General features: G+C 41.2%; 1 protein-coding gene and 1 pseudogene across 1 annotated transcript in view; both read left to right on the forward strand.

Annotated features, from left to right (window-relative positions):
* SARNP (SAP domain containing ribonucleoprotein) overlaps nt 1-22,080 on the forward strand; it is a 60,487-nt gene that overhangs the window by 26,810 nt on the left and 11,597 nt on the right. Inside the window, exon 9 of the mRNA XM_008148596.3 lies at nt 2,061-2,129. Coding sequence (XP_008146818.1) covers nt 2,061-2,129 — 69 coding nt within the window. The remainder of the gene's footprint in view (nt 1-2,060; nt 2,130-22,080) is intronic.
* Nucleotides 478-2,042, forward strand: LOC103292527 (60S ribosomal protein L19-like; annotated as a pseudogene).

Here is a 22,080-nt window from a genome sequence, read left to right on the forward strand (position 1 = left end):
GTACAGTTAGTATAAAAGTTAGAGAGACTTCTCCTCTTCCCCAGGTCAAAGGAAACTGAAATCATATGAGCTTGGAACTGTTTTCAGTAATGTTTTATGTCCTGAATAAAGAGAATTGTTAGAGGTACCAAGAGGTCAGGAAAATTGCCATGTCTTCAAAAATACTATAGACATCCCCCTTCCTACCACTCCTCTTGAAAAAATGAATAGATTTCGTTAGAGGACAGCCCATGTAACTCTTTGTTTTATGGTACTGCAGTTTTAGGTCTTGTCCAGTGGCTTTGATAATGTCTAATTCTTAATTACCACAAGAAAATCTGTGAAAGCAACTTAATGAGTTCTATTTATAGATACTGGTATTTGTCAACACTCCTAGTAAATGTAAAATCAGAATAAAGACTAGTAGAATAAGACACTTCTGGGCCATTGTGACTAGTAGGCATGATTAGAAAATGAAAATAAGTGATGTGGTGAAATATGTTCAGTTTGTCCTTAGCTCAGTTGGTTGGAGTGTTGTCCTGTACACAGGAAAGTCCAAGTTTGATTCCCGGTCAGGGCACATACCCAGGTTGCCGGTTCAATCCCTGGTTGGCACGTACGGGAGGCAACCAGTTGATGTTTCTCTCTCACATTGATGTTTCTTCCTCTCAGTCTCCCTTTTTCTCTCTCTAAAATCAATAAAACATATTCTTGGGTGAGAATTTAAAATATAATAAAAATAAATAAAATTTTAAAAGTGTTTACTATAAAAAAAGAAATATGTTCAGCTTTATGGAATTCTGCTTTTGTGGTTACAGTTCATTATTTTTAGTAGTAGTAGTAATGAAAATTTCTAAAATACTTTTACTGCTGTGGCCACATACATGAGTATTGCTCAGGCTTCAGAAGAGGCTTGGCTGCAGTGTCCTTTTCTGTAGCAAAAAGAAGGTTGGGTTGGACCCCAGTGAGACTAATGAAATCGCCAATGCCAACTCCCACCAGCAGATCTGGAAGTTGATCAAAGATGGACTGATCATCTGGAAGCCTGTGCTTGTCCATTCCCCAAGCTTGATCCCTGAAAAACACCTTGGCCTGCAAGAAGGGCAGGCATATGGGTGAGGTAAACCAAAGGGCACTGCCAGTGCTTGAATGGCTGAGAAGGTAGCCTGGATGAGGAGGATGAGAATTCTTCTCCAGCTGCTTAGAATGTGAATCTAAGATTGGCCACCACATGTATCACAGCCTGTGCCTGAAAGAGGTAACATGTTCAGAAATAAGCGAATTCTTATGGAACACATTCATGAGCTGAAGGAAGGCAGACAAGACTCACAACAAACTTCTGGCTGACCAGGCTGAGGCCCACAGTTCTAAGACCAAGGAAGCACTCAAGCTCCATGAAGAATGGCTCCAGGCTAAGAGGGAGGAAATCATTAAGACTGTCCAAGGGGGAAGAGATCAAGAAATCGATCTCCACCTCTCTTACCTGTACATAGTGGCCTCAGCAATTACATGCATTAATCATTCAAAATATCCTTCATCTACCTAAAAAGAAAGAAAATGTCCTAAATATTCCTATGATAATCTTGATATATCAAGGCTTCCAAGAAAATTGAATAGGGTACTGGTGGTAGATTTTTCTTCTGAAGAAAGTACATGTGCAGTGATGATACCTTTTTGCTAAGAGGTAGAGTTAAGAACTATTTGCAGAGACTATAGGAATTAATGATTTTGGACTGTGAATGAAGGACTTGTTAGGAGGTGATGATTTAGACATTTGTTTGCTTTTTCAAGCAGTGTTTGTCCTACTTTGATCTTAAACCCTCCTGAGGTTCTTGCCACCTTTGATGAATGAAGGAAGTAGGGCTACTCTGTCACTGCATTCCAAAAGAAGCCTTTTAATAATTAGTGGCATGGACGGGTGCTGCTTTGTGTCCTAATTTGGCACATAGGTTACTTTGATGTAGGCTTATTTAACTTTTATCATTAGACCATAGTTTCTGCCTTCTGTATTTTCTGTTTTGATTTTTTAAAATATAGGTTGGTTTTTTGTTGGTGTTTGTTTCCCCCCCTTGTTTTTGTAGGTTAACCTGGACAAGCTAAAGGAAAGAGCTCAAAGATTTGGTTTGAATGTCTCTTCAATCTCCAGAAAGGTAAAGTACTGTTTTTGCAATGTTAGAGCAGCTTGGGGACTACCAGGCTAAGAATGTAACACTTTGTTTCACACAGTTCTTTGACTCTCATCTCCTCTCACTGACTATTGATTGTATTACAGAAATTGTTTCACAAAGCTAATTGGTCGTTCCCCCCACCCCCGCCGCCCCCCAGATTGTTTTCATAGCTTCTACTTAGGCTGTTTGAGCATGCTCTGTATTTCTCTTGGTTGTCGAAAGAAAACATTTTTAAAAAATTATTCTTGCCCTGACTGGTTTGGGTCCCAGGTTCGATTCTAGGCAGGGGCATGTACCTTGGTTGCGGGCACATCCTTGGGGGGGCGGGGCGGGGGGAGGCAGCTGATCAATGTTTCTCTCTCATCGATGTTTCAAACTCTCTATCCCTCTTTCTTCCTCTCTGTAAGAAAATCAACAAAATATATTTTAAAAAAATAAAAAAATTATTCTTTCCCATTTGAGTATGGAAATATTGAGCTCTTTGGAAATCCATAGGAAAAAATTGACCTGACCGGTTATATTTTTGCTCAGGAAAAAAACTGAAACTGAGAAGTAAACACTTGTGCCTGTGGTGGGCCTGGAGGGGGGGGGGCGCGGGGGGGGGGGCGGCACAGGGAGGACTCATAATCTTGCTTACATCTTTCCTTCCTTCAAGTTACATTTTTTGTGTTTACCAGAAATACAACATCAGCTCTGTGTGCTCAGCTTGATGCTGAAACCATAGGTGTTCAATAGGAGTATTTGCTGGTTTGTGTGAAATTTTTACAATTTAGGAGTTGAGAGGAAGTCAGAGTATGTGATTATTAAACCACATGCAGCTTAATTGGGAAGAATTATTATAAACCCAAAGTCATTTGTGTTTTGCTAGATGGCCACGGGGAAGGATGCTTTGGCTGTGTGGCCCTGGATCTCATCTATCTCCTTTTGTATATGAGGGCTAGGTATCTGAGAATCTCAGCAATAACTTCGCTCTTCTAGGGAATTATGTGTGTGTGTATGTTCCATCAAAATGAATTAAATTGAACATTGTACCTCCTACTACTCAGCTCACATGGACATATTCCTGAGAGGAATTTGTCCCTCACATATACTGTTTGCCTGAGTTGCTTTGTTTTTTTATATATATATTTTTTATTGATTTCAGAGAGGAGGGAGAGGGAGAGAGAGAGAGAAACATCAGTCATGAGAGAGAATTATTGATTGGCTCTGCCTCCTGCATGCACCCTACTGGGGATCAAGCCTGCAACCCAGGCCTGTGCCCTGACCTGGAATCGAACTGTGACCTCCTGGTTCATAAGTCAACACACAACCACTGAGCCACACCGGCCGGGTCACCTGAGTTATTTTGATAGCATTTCATTACAGGGACATCAGCTTTTCTTTTCCTTACAATCTTTCTCTATATTTGACCTGATTTTGCCAGTCCATGAGTAGAACATGAAGGAGATACCTTAGTTGATTTTGTGACTTTGAGCAAAATATTAAACTTATTTGATCCTCATCTATAAAAATGGTAGTAATGCCCTGGCCGGTATCTCAATGGTTAGAGCACCAGCCCGTTCACTGAAGGGTTGCAGATTCGATTCCCAGTCAAGGGCATGTACCTGGGTTGCAGGTTCAATCTCCTGCCTGGTTGGGGCACATGCAGAAGGCAACCAGGCAACCGATGTGTCTCTCCCACATCGATATTTCTCTCTCTCTCTCTCTCTCTCTCTCTCTCTCTCTCTCTCTCTCTCCCCCCCCCTTCCTCCTTCCCTCTTCCCCCCCGCTTCCCCCCCGTCTCTTTCCCTTCCTTCCTCCCTCCCTCCCTCCCTTCCACTCCCTCCCTTCCACTCTCTCTAAAAGTCAATGGAAAAAAATAGTCTCAAAAAAGAAAAAATTATCCTCAGGTTAGGATTAACCAAAACAAAAAATTTTTTTAAAAATGGGAGTAATACCTGACACTGTGAAGAGTAAATAGTATATTTGAAATTACCTAACACATAGTGACACTTTGACAACCTCAATAAATATTTGACAACCTCAATAAATATTAGTTTTCTTCCCCTTTTTTTTGTTTTGTTGTTGTTTGTTTATTTTCTTCCTTCTTAGTTCAGTTCTATTGGCCAACTGGCTTTATGACTAATTGAATCAGTTAACTTCTGTGGTTTTTGATCACTGGTAAGATTTCAGTTTTCATTTTAAATCTCTGAAGGGTTATAATCAGATAGTGGTAATTGGCAGAACTCTGACTATATGAGCTCTGTTCTCTAATCACATTCATTGTCACACATATGTTCTAGAGTAGTGTTTCTCTCAAGTTCTATGGCAAAGACTAGCCTTTTTTTTTTCCTTGACCAGGAATCAAACCCTCAACCCTTCTGTGTGTGGGGTGGTGTTCCAACCACTGAGCTACCAGCCAGGGCAAACACTAGCTTTTTTAAATTTCCAGTTTATTGCAGAGTGGTACTTTTATAAAATACAATAAAATTAAAATGTCACAGCAATGTTAAATTACTCTGGAAGTTTCTAAACACTCCCCATTTCTGGATTTAACTGCAGAGTTGTCACAAACAGTTTGGGGACCAGCACCAGGATGCAGACCACATTTTGAATAGCACTGTTCTAGAGTATATGATTTCTCCCAGGGACCTTTGCTTGGAGGTTTGTGACTTTTTTTTTTTTAATATATTTTATTGATTTTTTTACAGAGAGGAAGAGAGAGGGATAGAGAGTTAGAAACATCGATGAGAGAGAAACATCGATCAGCTGCTTCCTGCACACCCCCTACTGGGGATGTGCCCGCAACCAAGGTACATGCCCTTGACCGGAATCGAACCTGGGACCCTTGAGTCCACAGGCCGACGCTCCATCCACTGAGCCAAACCGGTTTCAGCGGTTTGCGACTTTTTGAGATGTCTTTGAGTGTAAGTTCCATATACATTGATCATAAATCCTGATTTTCATAATCATCCTCATTTTAACAGTTTGCTCTAATTTTCCCCATAAACCACTAAAATGTCCTAGAAATGTTGATATTTTGCTGTCTAGACTACTATTGTCCAATAGAACTTCCTGTGATGATAGAAATATTCTATAGAATATTGTCCTACTTAATAATCTGTTATCTAATATAGAAGTGATTAGCAACATGTGGTATTGACCACTTGAAATGTAGCTAGTGTAACTGAGGAACTGAATTTTTAATAGAATAGCCACATGGGTATTAAACTACTCAAGTCTAGTTTATATCTCCCACACAGCTTTTACACTTGGAAGTAGCATAGAACTCCTTTATCACCACATAAATTGAATCCCTGTTTTTGTAGCCCAAAATTTTTCAGTACTTGTAGAATATAAATAGTTTTATTTTTAATTATTTTTAATATATTTTTATTGATTTCAGAGAGGAAGGGAAAGGGAGAGAGAAATAGAAACATCAATGATGAGAGAGAATCATTGATTAGCTGCCTCCTGCACGTGCCCCACACTGGGGATGGAGCCCACAACCTGGGCATGTGCCCTGCCTAGGAATCGAACCCTGACCTAGTTCATAGGTGGATCTTTAACCACTGAGCCATTATGACCAGGCTATACTATAAACAGTTTTAGACTGAATCTATAGAAAGAGAAATTTGAGGAAAATGAGTAAGATAAAAGAAAGTGTTCTTTTTTTCAAGTAACTTGTTTCCTAGAACTTAGTGTCCTATATCCAAAGCCTGAAATTGCAAACTGGATAGATTCTCAGTGAGAATTGCCTTTTTCAGTCTTCTGCATAACTGTTCTTTATCACAGAGCTTATTTTCTACCTAGTATTTGGTTGGTTGGCCAAGGTAGTGACATGATTAAGTTTATTTTTATGGAACAGCCAGATCAGCATTCTGTCCACCTTATTTTAGGGTCCTGGATTCTATATAACATCCTCCTACATAATTTAGACACCTGTTTAAGTTTTACAGTTCTTCAGGCACAGATCTCTTTCACGTAGAGATGATGCCAATACTGGTAAGTTAGTAGGTGGTGTGGAGATGCCTCTTCTTCATCCTAATGTCCTAAAAGTAGAATGAGAAACCCACCTCCTGTCATCTCCATTGCACAGGGTTTGTGTTTACTTGATCCAGGTTAAGGCCTCAATTGCTTGCTGATTTCTCTTCAGTAGATTTTGCTGCAGACCATTATATATGATAAAAAGGGAAAGCATGTAAGAGGAAGTGAACCCTGGATTAATAGTACTTATGACTGATTTCTTTTTTAACTCTCATAATCATCTCTTCATATTTTAGATTTATAGCTTGACCATATTATAAATTTGAGGGCACCGAATCTCAGCTATTCTTCCTAGGCTGACTTTTGTATAACTGTTCATATATTCCATTAGTATACTATACACAAAACCTCTTTTGCCTGCCCAAGAAAGGCCTGTCCATTCATGTTTCTAGCTTAAGTCTCAGTGAATAGAATCCTGTTGGTTTAGGATAATGGGAAGTGACAGGGCAAAGAATGGCACTGGCATTTATAGACATTTTTTACACAAGAGGTTGTAAATTGTCCCTCCAACTCTTTGGGCTATTTGAGGATAGAATGGCATGCCTTTTCTTATATAAGTCTCATGGTGACTATGGGCTTAGAAACCTCCCACCCCTCAAACAAAACAGAACCCAGATAAATAACCTCTGCCTGATTGGTTCTGATTGATCACCAGCTAGGTTTTTAGTCTTGGGCTCTACTGGTTGTTTTTGTTGTTTTCTGTCACTTTGTCATGCCTCCCAAGAGAAATAGTGTTTGGGTTAGTCCTATTGGTGAAGGACAGGACTTGCCTGGCACATAAGAAACTCATCTCTGAAAGGAATGAGAGATGGATAGAAGGAATAGATGGGAAGTCAGATCACTTGATAGTACTAGGTGTACCAGTTAATAATGGCGGATTTTGTAAACGTAGAAAACACGATAATTTTAAGAGAAACATCAAAAGTGCTTTATTCAAAGTAATATCCATCGCTAGCTACACATTTCCCCCATCCTTCAGGTAATTTGTGGATACCGTTACAATAGAACTTTTCTTGTTTTGAGGCAAACCATTCAGAGGCCAAATTTTCTACTTCTTCGTATGTTTTGAAGTGCTGCTCCGAAAGTGCGTGTGCCATCGATCGGAACAAGTGGTAATCTGAAGGAGCAAGGTCTGGTGAATACAGCAGGAGGGTTAATACTTCCCAGGCAAGATCTTTTAAGGTGTCTTTAACTGGTCTTGAAGTGTGTGATGGTGCATCATCATGAAGCAAAATTACTTATCTGTGTCTTCTGGCACATTCTGGTCATTTCACCATCAAAGCGTGGTTCAAATTGATTATTTGTTGTCAGTAGCTGTCAGTATTAATGGTTTCACCTTGTTTTAGAAGCTCATAATACACCACACCTTCCTGATCCCACCAAACACAGAGCATTGTCTTCTTTCTGAAGCAGTTTGGCCTTGCAGTCAATGTTGATGGTTGACCTGGATCAACCCATGATTTTGTGCGTTTGGGATTCTCAAAATAAATTTACTTTTCATCGCCAGTTACAATTTGATGCAAAAAAGTCTTTCGTGCCGTTGAAGCAACATTTTACTGATGACTTTTCGGTTTTCCGTCTTTCGTTCAGTTGATGTGGTACCCATTTTCCTTCCTTGAAAATCTTTCCCATTGCTTGTAAATGATCGGAAATTGTTTGCTGAGCAACGTTTAATCTTTCTGCAAGTTGTTTTTGAGTTTGAAATGCATTTTCATCCAATAATGCTTGTAATTGTTGGTCTTCAAACTTTTTCGGTTGACCTGGACGTCCTTTGTCTTTCATCACTTTCAAAGCGTTTAAACCAGCATTCACAAGTATCTTGAAATGGAGCATGTTCACTATAAGCTTCCCGAAGTATTCAGCAGCATTTTTCTTCAAAATAAAGTAATGAATTTAAAACTTCCCACAAATGCTCTCTTTTTTTGGCATGAAATTCGACATTTTTAAGTGTAAAAATATCTATGATGTTAACACCTTCAGAAAATTTGACATATGAAGTTTTGAAGCTTGTTGTCAATACAACAAAATAACATGCATATCAAATCACATATATATCAACATGCTCGAGGCCTGGTGCACAAATTTGTGCATGGGTGGGGTCCCTTGGCTTGACCAGCAATTGGGCTGATCAAGCCTGGCTGGCCCAGGAGGGCTCCAGGGCATGTCCAATGTCTGGCCCTCTCGCCCAGTCCTGATCAGCCAGACCCCAGCAGGAAGCTAACCTACCGGTCATTGTGTCTTCCCCCTGGTGGTCAGTGCATGAAATAGCGACTGGTCAAACAGTTGAGTGAACAGTTGACCAAACGGTCGACCTATCGGTCTGACACTTAGCATATTACGCTTTTTTTATATAGGATGGGTAACTCCATATTGAAAAAAATCCGCATTATTAACCGGTACACCTAGTATAGGTGGGGACAGAAGTAGGTTTACAATTGTGAATATTTGAAACATTAATTAAACATTTTCCATGCGAACAACTGTAAACCTACTTTTGCCCCACCTTGTATATCAGTCATTGGACATCAGTTTTGGTAAAAACTTAAGTCTGGGCCTAGAGTTACAGTGTTAACTGAAGTAGCTTATTTGAGTTGATTGTTTTGTTTTGTTATTAGCACATTTGGGAAAGTAAAACTTGATACTTTAGGTCTAGGAGGTTACAGGAAATCCAGCTGGGTTAAGTATCTTTAAAAAAAAAAAAAAAAGCCCAGCCCTAGCTGGTTTGGCTCAGTGGATAGAGTGTCGACCTATGGACTGAAGGGTCCCAAGTTCGATTCCGGTTAAGGGCACATGCCCTGGTTGCGGGTTCGGGGGGTGTGCAGTAGGCAGCTGGTCAGTGATTCTTCTCATTGATTTTTCTATCTCTCTTCCTCTCCCTTCCTTTCTGAAATCAATAAAAATATATTTAAAAAATAAAAAGCCCAGGCACTAAGTAGAAAAGCATGTGTTGCTACATCTTTTTTTAAAATTATTTTATTATTGATTTGAGAGAGAGAGGGATATAGAAACATCCATTAGAGAGATGAGAGAGAAACATCGATCAGCTGCCTCCTGCATGCCCCCCACCTGGATTGGGTAGAAACCTGGACATGTGCCGGGAATTGAACTGGTGACCTCCCTGCATGGGAAGACGCTCAATCCACTGAACCATACCAGCTGTGCTGCTTATTCATTGATAGTAGTAGAAAATATAAACATCTTGTATCCCTGTTAATCTTAATAAGTTTTCCTTACTTCTCTACTAGAATATTAACTGGGTTTTCCCTACTTATAGCTTTTCAGATCTAGGTAACTATGCTAATGATTTATCTTAAGGCTTATAAACCCTGAAGGATGCTTTCCTCAGATTTGTGATTTCTGCTCGTTTCTTCCCTGATAATGTTGTCTTAAGTTACACAGTGTCAGAATATAAAGGTTGAAAACAAACTATCCCTCCACTGACCACTTCTTATTGATGAGGCTGGGAGCTAGAAAATTCTTGGGTGGCTGCGGTGATTAGTTTTATGAGCCTTTCATATAATTACATATTTTTATTCACCCATTGGTTGGGAATAAACCACTTCAAAGTGAGAGAGATATTAGACCTACCTTGTGTTTTGTTAATCCGCACCTGAGGATATTTTTTCCATTGACTTTTTTTTTTTTTTTTTGAGAGTGGGAGGGCGGGGGAGTCTCCCCCCCCTCACTCACTCACTCTCTCTCTCACTCTCTCACTCTCACTCTCACACTCTCTCATTGGTTGCCTCCTGCACCAGCCCCAATTGGAGGACAGGGATTGAGCCTGCAACTGAGTGGAGGCCAGGGATTGAGCCTGCAACTGAGATACCTGCCCTTCAAGGGAATCAAACCTGAGACCCTTCAGTCTGTGGGCCGATGCTCTAACCACTGCCTTATTTTTGATGAGCTTGTCACTAAAAGAGGAAGCTGGGACAATGAGTCAGTTCCAAGTACAGGAGGGCACTTATGTCTTCTACTAGTATTCAAATTCCATTGTGGCTAACCAATGGCAGTCTGGTCTCCATTCACTCTCTTTTAGAAGGCTTATTTGATTATATCTAGATTCCTTTCCACCATCTGAAATAAATGAAGAAATATTTGTTTGTTCCTCCCCTTCAGCAGTGGGCTTTGGCATAGAGATTAGCCATTGGGATGTGGAGAGAAGGAAGTTCATGCTGTGGATTTAGAAGTTGACCACCAGCCTTCTCAGAGAGCCTATAATTGGGATTTGTTAGGTATGGGTGTACAAATCTTTTCCAAAGGCAGACCGTGGGGCTATGCATAGGACATTGCCAACCTGTAACTCACTAAGAACCTGAGGAACTATAAGCTATGGTGAGGTGTTTGATAGAATATTTTTTAAAGGGGTAAGTGGTTGAAGATTTAGATCTCAGGATAAGTTGGGAGAGTAGCCTGCAGAGTAGGCTTGGGTTCTTCTATTCATCCAAATACACTAATTCTCTATTCCCCTTTCTCATAGGACCCCACAACACCAAGAAAGCTCGCCCAGCCATGTGGCTCGATGGTTGAGTGTTAATCTAAGAACCAAGAGCCCTGGCCAGGTGTTTCAGTTGTTTGGAGTGTTGTCCTGTACACCAAAAAAGGTTTGGGGTTCAATTGCTGGTCAGGGCACATAACCTAGCTTGTGGGTTTGATCCCTGGTCAGGGTATATACGAGAGGCAACTAATCGATGTTTCTCACATCAGTGTTTCTCTTACTCTCTGTAAAATCAATAAAAACATCCTCAGATAAGAATTAGGGAAAAAAAAAAAGAACAAAAATGCAGATAGATTGTAGATGGAAAAAACTTGTGTGATCCTCTTAGTTATTGTATTTCATTGATCAAGGGCTTTTGAAGGAATCCCTCCCTCCCTTTTATCCTTTTTTTCTTGTTGTTAATCCTCACCTGAGGATATTTTTCCATTGATTTTTAGAGAGTGGAAGGGAGGGGGAGACAGAAACCCCGACGTGAGAGCAAACGCATCTATTGGTTGTCTCCCACACACACCCTTCCAGGGCGGGAATCAAGCCTACAACCAAGGTATGTGTCCTTGATCAGAATTGAACCACTCTGCAGTCTGAAGGTCGATGCTCTATCCACTGAGCCAAGCCAGCTAGGGCCCCCTTCATCCTAGATTATCATTTTTCCCAAAATGATTTCTCCGTTTGAAAAATTGTGTTCTTGCTCTGGCCAGTGTGGCTCAATCGACCTACGCACCAGAGGGTCACAGGTTCAGTTTCCAGTCAAGGCATGTACTTGGGTTGCAGGTTCCATTTGATTCCTGCCCTCAGTTGGGGCGCTGTGCAGGAGGTAACCAATTGATGTTTCTCTTTCGCCTCTCCCCTCCCACACCCCCTCCCTTCCATTCTCTCTAAAAATCAATGGAAAAAATATCCTCACTCCTTGGGTGAGGTTTTTTGTTTTTATTTGTATTCTTTTAACATATTAATTACAAGAAAAGAAGATAAGAATGGGCTATATATATGATAGATAGAGCAATTGAGAGTGGCTATCAGAAAGGATGAATTTTAGGAAAAACCAAGACCCAACCTCACATAGTCTTCAGTATTTCTTGGAGCATTTTAGGCCCAACCAAATTTAACCAGTCCTGCCGAAACTGATTTGGCTCGGTGGATAGAGCGTCGGTCTGCAGACTGAAAGGTCCCAGGTTCGATTCCGGTCAAGGGCATGTACATTGGTTGCGGGCACATCCCCGGTAGGGGGTGTGCAGGAGGCAGCTGGTCGATGTTTCTCTCATCGATGTTTCTAGCTCTCTATCTCTCTCCTTCCTCTCTGTAAAAAAAAAATCAATAAAATATATTTAAAAAAAAATTTAATCAGTCCTTGAAATCCCCTTCTAGTTCATAATAATTTGAAAATAAATATTTGGCATTTTTCATGCTGCTGTTTCTCCATTCAACCATTGGAATACACCTTTAGGGGTGAGGCTATTTAAAGAGGAAACAATGGGGGAAACTTTCTGACCTCAGTATACCCTCATCTGGTTCTTCATTTGTCCCTGCTGAGGAACAGAACTTGTCTTTTGTCTGTAACACAAATACATCTTCACCTCCCTCCCTTTTCATTCCCTCCCCCTCCCACCCTCTCTTCTCACTCCCTTCTGTTATGGGTCCAATCAATGATGTCATTATAATGTGTGCCATTCAACTGCTGTTAAACCACTTGGCTATAGGAATTTTGAAGAGCAAAGAAGCAGAATGGAATTTTTCTCTCCCCTGCCCAGGGCTCTTGAAAACGTATTCTAATTTTAACTAGGGAAGTGGGAGTCAGGTTTTTCTTTGCTCAACAACTTTTACTCTGCCACTGTGCCTTAACTTTCAAGCACACACTTTTTACCTAGCTAGTTATGAAGAAAAATTGGACATGAAATATTAGGAATAGAAATTGAACACTTTAAGAGGAAATGCTTCAAAAATTGGGGGAAGCAAGTTGAAATTTTTGATGCTATGTTAACATTTATGGCTGGTGGTTTGCCCTGTTTACTATAAATTGGCTCTTTTTAAAAAATACGTTTTTATTGATTTAAGAGAGAGAGGGGAAAGGGAGGGAGGGAGGGAGGGAGGGAGGGAGGGAGGGAGGGACATTGATGTGAGAGAGAAACATCAATCCGCTGCCTCCCATACGCACCCCTACCAGGGTCCAATCCCGCAGCCTTTAGGTGCATTGGACAATGCTCAACTAATTGAGCTACACCAGCCAGGGCTACAAATTGGATTTTTGAGAAGTTTGTTATAGAGGGCTTATTCTTGCCTAAGGTACATAGTTGAGACCACTAGGATCTTGTACCTTTTCATTTGATTTTTCTCTCTCTGATTTCATTCATTTAGTTTGAACCCAAAGCATTAATAGATAAGGAAGTCATATAAAAAAAAACTCAACTCTTTTCTATCTCCCCTGCTCAATACCCACCCCCACTAATATCTTTGCATTCCTTCTTCTAACATGTCAGAACTGATAACTTTGATAAAAAACAAGTTTTATGCCTCTCTCTGGTCCCCCTGTAGTCTTTGCTCCAAGAGTAAACATAGCCTGGGAAAGGAGGGGAATGCTGGGTTTTGTTGAGTCTGTTTTACTTTTAAATATCCTTCCGCTGTTTTTGGCCAGCCAAGTTCTTGGGGTGGGATTATCCTTTGCGTGTCGGGTTGTTGGTTTTTTTTTTTAAGTACTCTTCAGTATATAAGATGAATAATTTTTAAAATCCACCTGTCAATCACATTATATATGATTGGTTGTCGAGTTGTTTGTCTAATTTGGGGGTGATCAGAGTTGGCCTGGCTTTTCTAAGCAGAACAATATCTGTCTGATCACTCATATATATTATTGGCTACAGTGAATTGTGAACTATCTGAATCCACGTCTGTCCATCCTTCGAAATCTGCATGGGAGAAAAAATGTGGGCTATTTTTTTTTTTTTTAATCTGTGTGTGTATGTGTTATTTTTGCTGGGAGGGGAGAATTTTGGTGTTCAAAGGGCTCCTCATGATGTGAGAGCTGTACCAGTACAGGAATGTTTAAGATTTATTTCAATACTTGAGAGGTTAACACTTCATTAATACTGTTCTTTGGGCTGACATTGATTGGGAGAGGTAATATTTTATTTTTATGGGGTCAGTTCAATTCAGGTTTAATAATTACATGATAATTCATTTTTCTTAATGTACTCACCAAAATAGCAAAGTTGCTTTTCATGCTTGATAGCCAAAGTTGGTCAGAAAAAAATCAGTATTTTGGAGATGGAGATGGGGATGAGACAAGGTATCAGATTGGGAGATTTTATAGGGGGATACTTGGTGGTGGGTGATGTTTGCAAACTAGCAAAGAGCCTCTTTTAAATAAAATCTGAGATCTTAAGATCTAGAAAATGTTAACTTTTTTCCTCCCCTCCTGTACCTTTGCTGCTTTTTTCTCACATTTTCAAAAATTAATATTTTAGCCCTAGCCGGTTTGGCTCAGTGGATAGAGCGTTGGCCTGCGGACTGAAGGGTCCCAGGTTCGATTCAGGTCAAGGCCACATGCCCAGGTTGTGGGCTTGACCCAGTAGGGGCCATGCAGGAGGCAGCCAATCAATGATTCTCTCTCATCATTGATGTTTCTATCTCTCTCTCCCTCTCTCTTCCTCTCTGAAATCAATAAAAATATATTTAAAACAAAAGAACCTTTAAAAATATTAATATTTTAACCAACTCTACCTTCTCATCCCCAGAGCAGATTCTTAGGACAGAAATAGAAATGTACTTTCAGATTGTTCCACATTTGGAGTTCATATCAAATATTTAATCTTTTAAGTCCCTAGCAGTGAATATGTGTTATTGAGGAGATTGTTTGAAATGCTTAGTGTCTGGATTTTAGGAAGTATTTATTGAGGGAGGAGTTTATTAAGTTATAGAGTAGAGGGATGCAGTTATATAGAATTTTTACTATTATGCTCATGCTTAGATATGAAATAGTTGAGGAGGAAAGAAAACTGGAAATGAACAGAACTATATGTAAGATGAGAGGCCTTATATGATGGCCCTCTTTAGCACTCTAAATGACAAGCGAAACACATGGTCCTTAACATTTATCTGTTCTCCACTTTATTGACATTCTCTCTTTTAACTCTGTATCAGTTCTGTAGTAAAAAATACCTTTGTGTGCATCAACATAATTGCCTATCTTTTTTCTCCCACATACCTGAGCTGTTCCCTGAACTTGTTTTGGCATGTTCTTCCTTTATTGAACTCCTCTGGTTTAAAAGTGTCTTTCTGTTCCTCTATTTGAATTCTAAGAAAGCAGCAAGACAGGTGTGTGGTAGGGTCACCAAAAGAGGAACGCATGAGTCTGAAAGGGGTAAAGAATTATTAATTTATTAGGTCATCTGGAAAACCAAATGGGCTGAGAGCTTCGGCGACCCTAACAGTGCGTTCCTTAGAGCCAGCTGTGATTCCTTTCTAACTTTCCTTTTTCTTTCACATCTCTGCCACAGAGATATCCTGTTTGTAGGAATTTTAAACATTTTAGGAAGGCCCCTGCTGCTTTTGGGGGGAAATTGGATTGTGGTAACAGCTTTCTTTGGACTTGGTGAGGAATTTTTCTTTTAATGTTGGTCTACACTCAAAGCTATTTGCAATTGTTACCAACTATAGCTGCACATAAGAGTCCCAGGGGGCCCTTTTTAAAATTCAGCTCCTTAAGCTCTTCCTTTTGAGATTCATATTTATTAGCTTGGGTGAAGCCAGAAATCTGCATTTTAAAATATTAGAGGTGAAAAGAATCTGTTTTCCTAGTGCTCATTCTAAATGTGTGAATTCTTAGGTAACTGTCATCCTTCATTCTCTGTATATTTTGGCCAAGACATTTACCTCCCCTCAAACGTTTTTAGCTTTCTTGACATTTCTTCCAAATTGTGTATCACTTATCCTTAAAAGCAACAGCTTTTTGGCTTTCAAGGGAAGGGAGGTGTGGGGACTTTTAATAGAAATGTGGTTTCCAGGGGTCTCAAGTGTGAAGCCTTCATTTCCTCCACCTGCCTTGCTTTGTCCTACAATCAATTACTGTAAGACCCAGATGACCTCCTCTGGGGTTGAAGAGGAGTGGGGGTTGAGGAAAAGCTTGATTTGAATAAGAGAAAGAAAAAGTGGTAGGAGCTAGTGACTCGGAAGAGTGTTTGGTTCTGAGCTGTTTGGGAACTTCAAATCCATTGAAGACAGGAGATAACAGTTCCTGGTGGTCTCTTATTCTGGTGTAGTTTTAAAGTTTCTGACACCTAGAAAATTGATTCTACTATCACAGTGGAAAGATTGTTGAGAGTAGGTAAGGGGGTTGTTAGGGGAAGTGTATTAAGTATATGTGTGGGGGAGAGTTGGAATGTCTCTTTACTGTGTACTGTTTGTGCTAGAACACTGTACCCTTTCCTAGTCCTGTCCTTCCTTTATAGTCCTCTTTTGGGCTCTGTGTACTGGTTTTTAGGACCACCCCATGTTCTGTGGTCTGGCTGGCATAAGGCTCAAGGGTTAACATGTACAGATGAATTTCAGAAACGGGGTCAGGGAGGTGACAGCTGTGTGTTTAAGCATTGAAGTGTTTCTGAGAGAAAAACCATCAGTTGCTGTCATTCACCCTGAGAGTATGAAATTGGAAGCTCGCTTACCCTGGAGTGTTTCATAACCTTTACCTCTGGGAAGTCAAGGCCATATCATTATTAATCTACCATCTCCTGAAAGCCCTCAGGCTCTGCTTTTCATCTTGCCATCAGTCATGTGGCAGCGAGAGTCAAGATGTGACCATAAGGTTCCCTCTTTTCCTTTTTGCCTCATTCTTCCCTTACATTCCTTTGGAAAATCAGGTTGAACTGTTAACATAGTATGGTAATTCATGTACAAAAGGGACAGTTATTTGTTATTTTTGCAAAATGTGACTATCTTAGTTCACTATTAGCCTCTCTTCCATCACTCCAGGGGAAATTTTTTTGAGAAAATAATCTTCTGGAATAAATAAAGTGGCAGAGTTTAGGTCCTGATGGGAATGTATTATATGAGACTTTTACATTGAACATTGTTGGATGTGAACAATAGCTCAGTCATTTAAACAGCTATAGGAGAATGGCCAGCTCCAACTCAAAGCAGTACCTAAGCTTCCCTGAAATGCCCCTTCCTACTTGTAAAGATAACTCTGACTGAATTCTTTTAAGTGTGTGTGTATGTGTGTGTGTATATATATATATACATATATATATAATTTATGTCAGAGAGGAAGGGAAAGGGAGAGAGATAGAAACATCAATGAGAGAGAATCATTGATTGGCTTCCTCCTGTACACCCCAACTGGGGATCAAGCCCGCAACCCGGGCATATGCCCTTGAACCTGGGACCCTTCAGTCTGCAGGTTGACGCTCTATCCACTGAGCCAAACCGGGCCTGACTGAATTCTTTAGATTTAAATTCTGCTTCCTACACATGATGTGAGTGAGCTTGTTGCACTGACCAGGAAAAATGCCTGGCTTGGTTAATGCTTTTGGTCTCCTCTAAGAATAAGTGAGTATGTCTCTTAATTGAATTCAGAAATACCCTTGCTTTGTGTTTTGGGAATTACTGATTTCAAATTCCCTAAATAAGCCTGGGTTACATTTGGGTCACTGTTTTGTTTCTCCTAGTTTCTCTTTATGATCCAGAGTGGCACTAGTAATAAGATTGAAGAAGAAGGTGAATGCTTTCAACACACAGTCCATGGGGTGATATTGCTAATTAAATCAAAGTGGACTCCTTTTGGCAGAGCAAATAACCCTAGAACACTAAGCTTTGAATAGTAGTATTTATTGTATTCAGGTTAAAATTAGTAAGTTTTGAAAAATGTTCTCTTGAATTTGAATCTTGAAGACCTAAGTTTGGTTTGGAAGATAACAAAGGTAGGATTCCATTTTGGGTAGAGAGCAGCTTATCCTTGGTACTCTGTCATTAAAAGAGGCAGTCGTTTTAGAAAGTGCATCTATGCTATTCAGGCTGCCAGTTACTGTAGTTGGCCTTCTATTTGAGTCTTAGTTCCTGGCTACAGTGTATATACCATGGAAACCATTGACAAGAGCCCTTAATTTAAAATTTTCTAGTTATTTCCTAGTACCTCTCTTTCCTCCTGAGACAGTAAGGTATTTTTAAATTAAATGTCATTATATTTAGAGAAGAATAAGTTCTTTTTTTTTTTTTTTTCCATTCCTTACCCAAGGATACGTTTTTATTGTTTATTTTAGAGAAGGAGGGATGCGGGGGGAGAGAGAGAGAGAGAAAAACATCCATCAGTTGCCTCCCGTATGCACCCTGACTGGGAATCTTTGGTGCACAGGACAACGCTCCAACCAACTGAGCCACAGCGGCCAGGGTCCAGGGTGAGAAGAATAAGTTCTTAAGGGTACAGCAACCACCCTGAAACTAACTTTATTTCATTCATCTTGTCTGATAAGCCTCTACCTTGGGATTTGGGTGTTGGATCTCCATCTCTGGATCTCATGTTTCTCTTTCACCACAATTCTCTGGCCACTCCTTCCTTTTTTAAAAATTGATTGTAATTGATTTTAGGAAAAGAGGAGGGGGAGAAGGAGAGAGAGAGAGAGAAACATCAATGTGAAAGAGATACATCGATCGGTTGCCTCCTGTATGCGCCCGACTGGGGATCAAACCATAGGCATGTGCCCTGACTGGGAATTGAACCTGCAATCTTTCAGTGCAGGGGATGACACTCCAATCAATTAAGCCACACTGGCCAGGGCTGACCTCTCCTTTGTAACAGAATATTAAAAAAAGAAATATTTTCAACATCACTTCCCAGAGAGAGATCACACAGTTGGCTTCAAACTTATAGTCAACAGAAAGAAAACACAGTTGTACAGTTGTGTTATTCACAGGGTTCAGAAGGTGAAAACTAACAAATTATTTAGCAAAAGCGTAATTATTTTGGGTCTGGGGACCAGAAAGAAAATTTTCCCATGGGTCCTCAAAATGCAGTGCTATAATGAACAGTGGCACACATCTTTACAATAACTCAGTTGTGAATTCATAAGCCACATGAGTTTAAGGATCTTTGTTTATTCATCTCTATTTCTAATGCCAATACAGTGCCTGACCAAAAGTAGATACTCAGTGGATATTGGAATGACTAGTAGATGAATGGATTAATTTTACAATTTTAGTGTTATTGAAATTGTTGATAGAAATTGATGTCAGGTAATTCAGTGAAAGTAATTCCTCAGAGGCCTTTAGAGCAGCAGTCACGAACCGGTGTTCTGCGGACCACTGGTGGTCCGTGAGGTCCGAAAAGTTAGCGGCCGCTGCTTTAGAGTACCTGGGATTGGGTCCACAAAGTTAGATATTGGATCCTTGCTCAGTTCCCTCAGATATTTCCTTATATAGATACCTATTTTTTGTAGTCATTAATTATTAAAGATGATGAAATCAGTGAAGCTTGGCAGCATAAATTTTTTTTTAGGTTTCCAGAAAGAGAAGATGGTTAATAGCACTTGGTAGAGAAAACTCTGGTTTTGTTTGGTTACTGTTCTGCCACACTTTAAAAAAAAAATTTTTTTTTTTTTAATTGATTTCAGAGAGAGAGAGAGAAAACCTCAATGATGAGAGAGAATCGTTGATCAGCTGCCTCTTGCACGTCCCACACTGGGGATCGAGCCCATAACCTGGGCATGTGCCCTGACTGGGAATTGAACCGTGACCTCCTGGTTCATAGGTCAATACTCAACCACTGAGCCATGCCCACCAGGCTGTTCTGACACACTTTAACCCTAAATTTAGTCATTTGCCCAAATACTCATTTGCCTTGCAGCTAAAATAAATTTCCTTGTTGCCTTGGTAATGAGTCTGATTCTTACGAACTTTTGGTGACTTCACTTCTAATGAGGAAGATGAATGTATGGCATTGTTAGCTTCAGATTGTTAGCAGTCTCACACTTTGTTTCAAGGACCAGGAGGAATGTTTCAATAAAACTAATATCTAATATTTATTGAGTTAACCTATATGTTAGTTCCTAGGTGCTGAGCACATTTACACATGTAACTTGTATTTGTGTCTTGAATTTCTCAGTCTTCCCTCAGCAAGTATTCTTTTCTGTATATTGCCTGAGGATTTTGCAAATATAAAAGGGAAACAAGGACAAAAGTAATTTTTGGAAAGTTGAAGATGTCTTCTGAAGGGTTCAGTTTGGAACTGTCTTATTTCATGATGGAAAATACCATGATAGTGATTCATGGGGATATTGGCTTTATTAAATATTAATCATGCTTTCTGTCCAGTTCTGCATATCCTATCTAATAAAAGAGTAATATGCAAATTGACCATCACTCCAACACAAGATGGCTGCCCCATGTGGACACAAGATGGCCGCAACAAGATGGCCAGCAGGGGAGGGCAGTTGGGAGGGACCAGGTCTGCAAGGGAGGGCAGTTGTGGGCAATCAGGCCAGCAGGGGAGGGCAGTTGGGAGGGACCAGGCCTGCAAGGGAGGGCAGTTGGGGGTGACCAAGCCTTCAGGGGAGGGCAGTTAGGGATGAGCAGGCCTGCAGGGGAGGGCAGTTAGGGGCAAACAGGCTGGCAGGGGAGCAGTTAGGCATCAATCAGGCTGGCAGGGGAGTGGTTAGGGGGTGATCAGGCTGTCAGGCAGAAGCAGTTAGGGGCAATCAGGAAGGCAGGCAGGTGAACAGTTGGGAGCCAGCAGTCCTGGATTGTGAGAGGGATGTCTGACTGCCCGTTTAGGCCCAATCCTACCGGGATCGGGCCTAAACGGGCAGTCGGATGGACATCCCTTGAGGGGTCCCAGATTGGAGAGGGTGCAGGCTGGGCTGAGGGACACACACCCCTGTGCACGAATTTCGTGCACCGGGCCTCTAGTGTGTGTGTGTGTGTGTGTGTGTGTGTGTGTGTGTGTGTGTGTGTACGTACACGTACGTGTATGTACTAGAGGCCCAGCGCACGAAATCATGCACAGGTAGGGTCCCTAGGCCTAGCCTGTGATCAGAGCCATCTTCCGCCTGCTCCCCAGTCCCCAGTCCCCAGTCCCCAGTCCCCACCCGCCACTGCCCATCCCGGTTCCCTGTGGTTCCCCATTGGCCATGCAGAAATCAGAGCCTGTGGGCCAGTGGGAGGGACCAAGAGGTCTGCCTTCTGCCTGCTTGCCAGTCCCCAGTCCTGCCCCACCGCCACCCACCCCGGTTCCCTGTGGTTCCCCCTTTGCCATGATCGGAGCCTGCAGGCCAGGGGGAGGGACCAAGAGGTTGGCCGTTTCCCCTACTCACCAGTCCCCAGTCCTGCCCTGCCGCCACCCCAGGTTCCCGTGGTTCCCTATTTGCCATCAAGCGATCGATAGGAGCCTGCGGGCTTGGGGGAGGGGCTGAGAGATGGTCAATGCACCTCATAGCTACTGGTGGGTCGGTCGTTCTGATCGTTATGCCACTATGGTCACTGGCCTTTTATTGTATAGGGTGGGCTCTCCTTTTACACAATTCCCTTTTTCATTTTTATCAATGAGCTTTTAAAAAGAAAAGACAATTTTGGGGAAATAGGATTATTATGGCATCAGTCATTTGGCTTGCTATTTAAATCTTGAGTGACAGGATGGAGGAAATGAACTATATTGATCCATATATTGATCAGTCTGAACATCCAATGCCTGTGTTTAGTTAGTGAGGTTTCTTTTCTGATTCTGGATGCAAATTGTATGTTTTTAGGAGTTTTCATTTAATAGGAAATAAGGGCATTTCAGATTCCAGCACTATTCTTCTGACACAGGAGCATGCATGGGAAGAATAAAGAGTTAGTGGTTGAGGGTTTGCAGGAGAGGGTTGGGGGTAGGGGGGTGAAGAACAGAAGGGTTTGTCAATGCATATGAGCTAGAGGAGTCAGTGCTGCCTGCAGATGCATAACCCCATTTGTGCACTTGAGCATGACCTGGGGGGCATTGGCCTGATGAATGCAGAGAGAGATGCGTTTTGATCAAGGTAATTTCCCTCAGATGGGTCTCACCATCCCATGAATCAAAACCTGTCAGCAAGGAGCTAAAGATGGAGTGAAGTTTATTGTACGATTGTCTCCATGCGACACCGTCACGCTAGAAGGGTCAAGTGAGAGAGATCATTAGAACTGTGTTGATTTACTGGGCCTGTTGTGCACTTTCCCTGCAGGGCAAGAAGGAAAGAGGCTTTAGGAGGGGAGCTGAGGGCCTCTGGGTGGTGAGGAAAGAGCAGGCATGCACAAAATAAACCCTCACTGCTTTCTGCGGGTGAGGGCTAGGCAGGCTGTTTGTAGGGAGTGGGAAGTGGGGGGAATCTGTATTGTTGTTTTTTTCACCTAGAGCCCCTGGTAGATTTAGAGCAGATGTTTTGCTTGGATCTCCAGGAAAAGCACCAAAGATGTGAT

This window comes from Eptesicus fuscus, chromosome 7, assembly GCF_027574615.1.
Source record: "Eptesicus fuscus isolate TK198812 chromosome 7, DD_ASM_mEF_20220401, whole genome shotgun sequence".
NCBI lineage: Eukaryota > Metazoa > Chordata > Mammalia > Chiroptera > Vespertilionidae > Eptesicus > Eptesicus fuscus.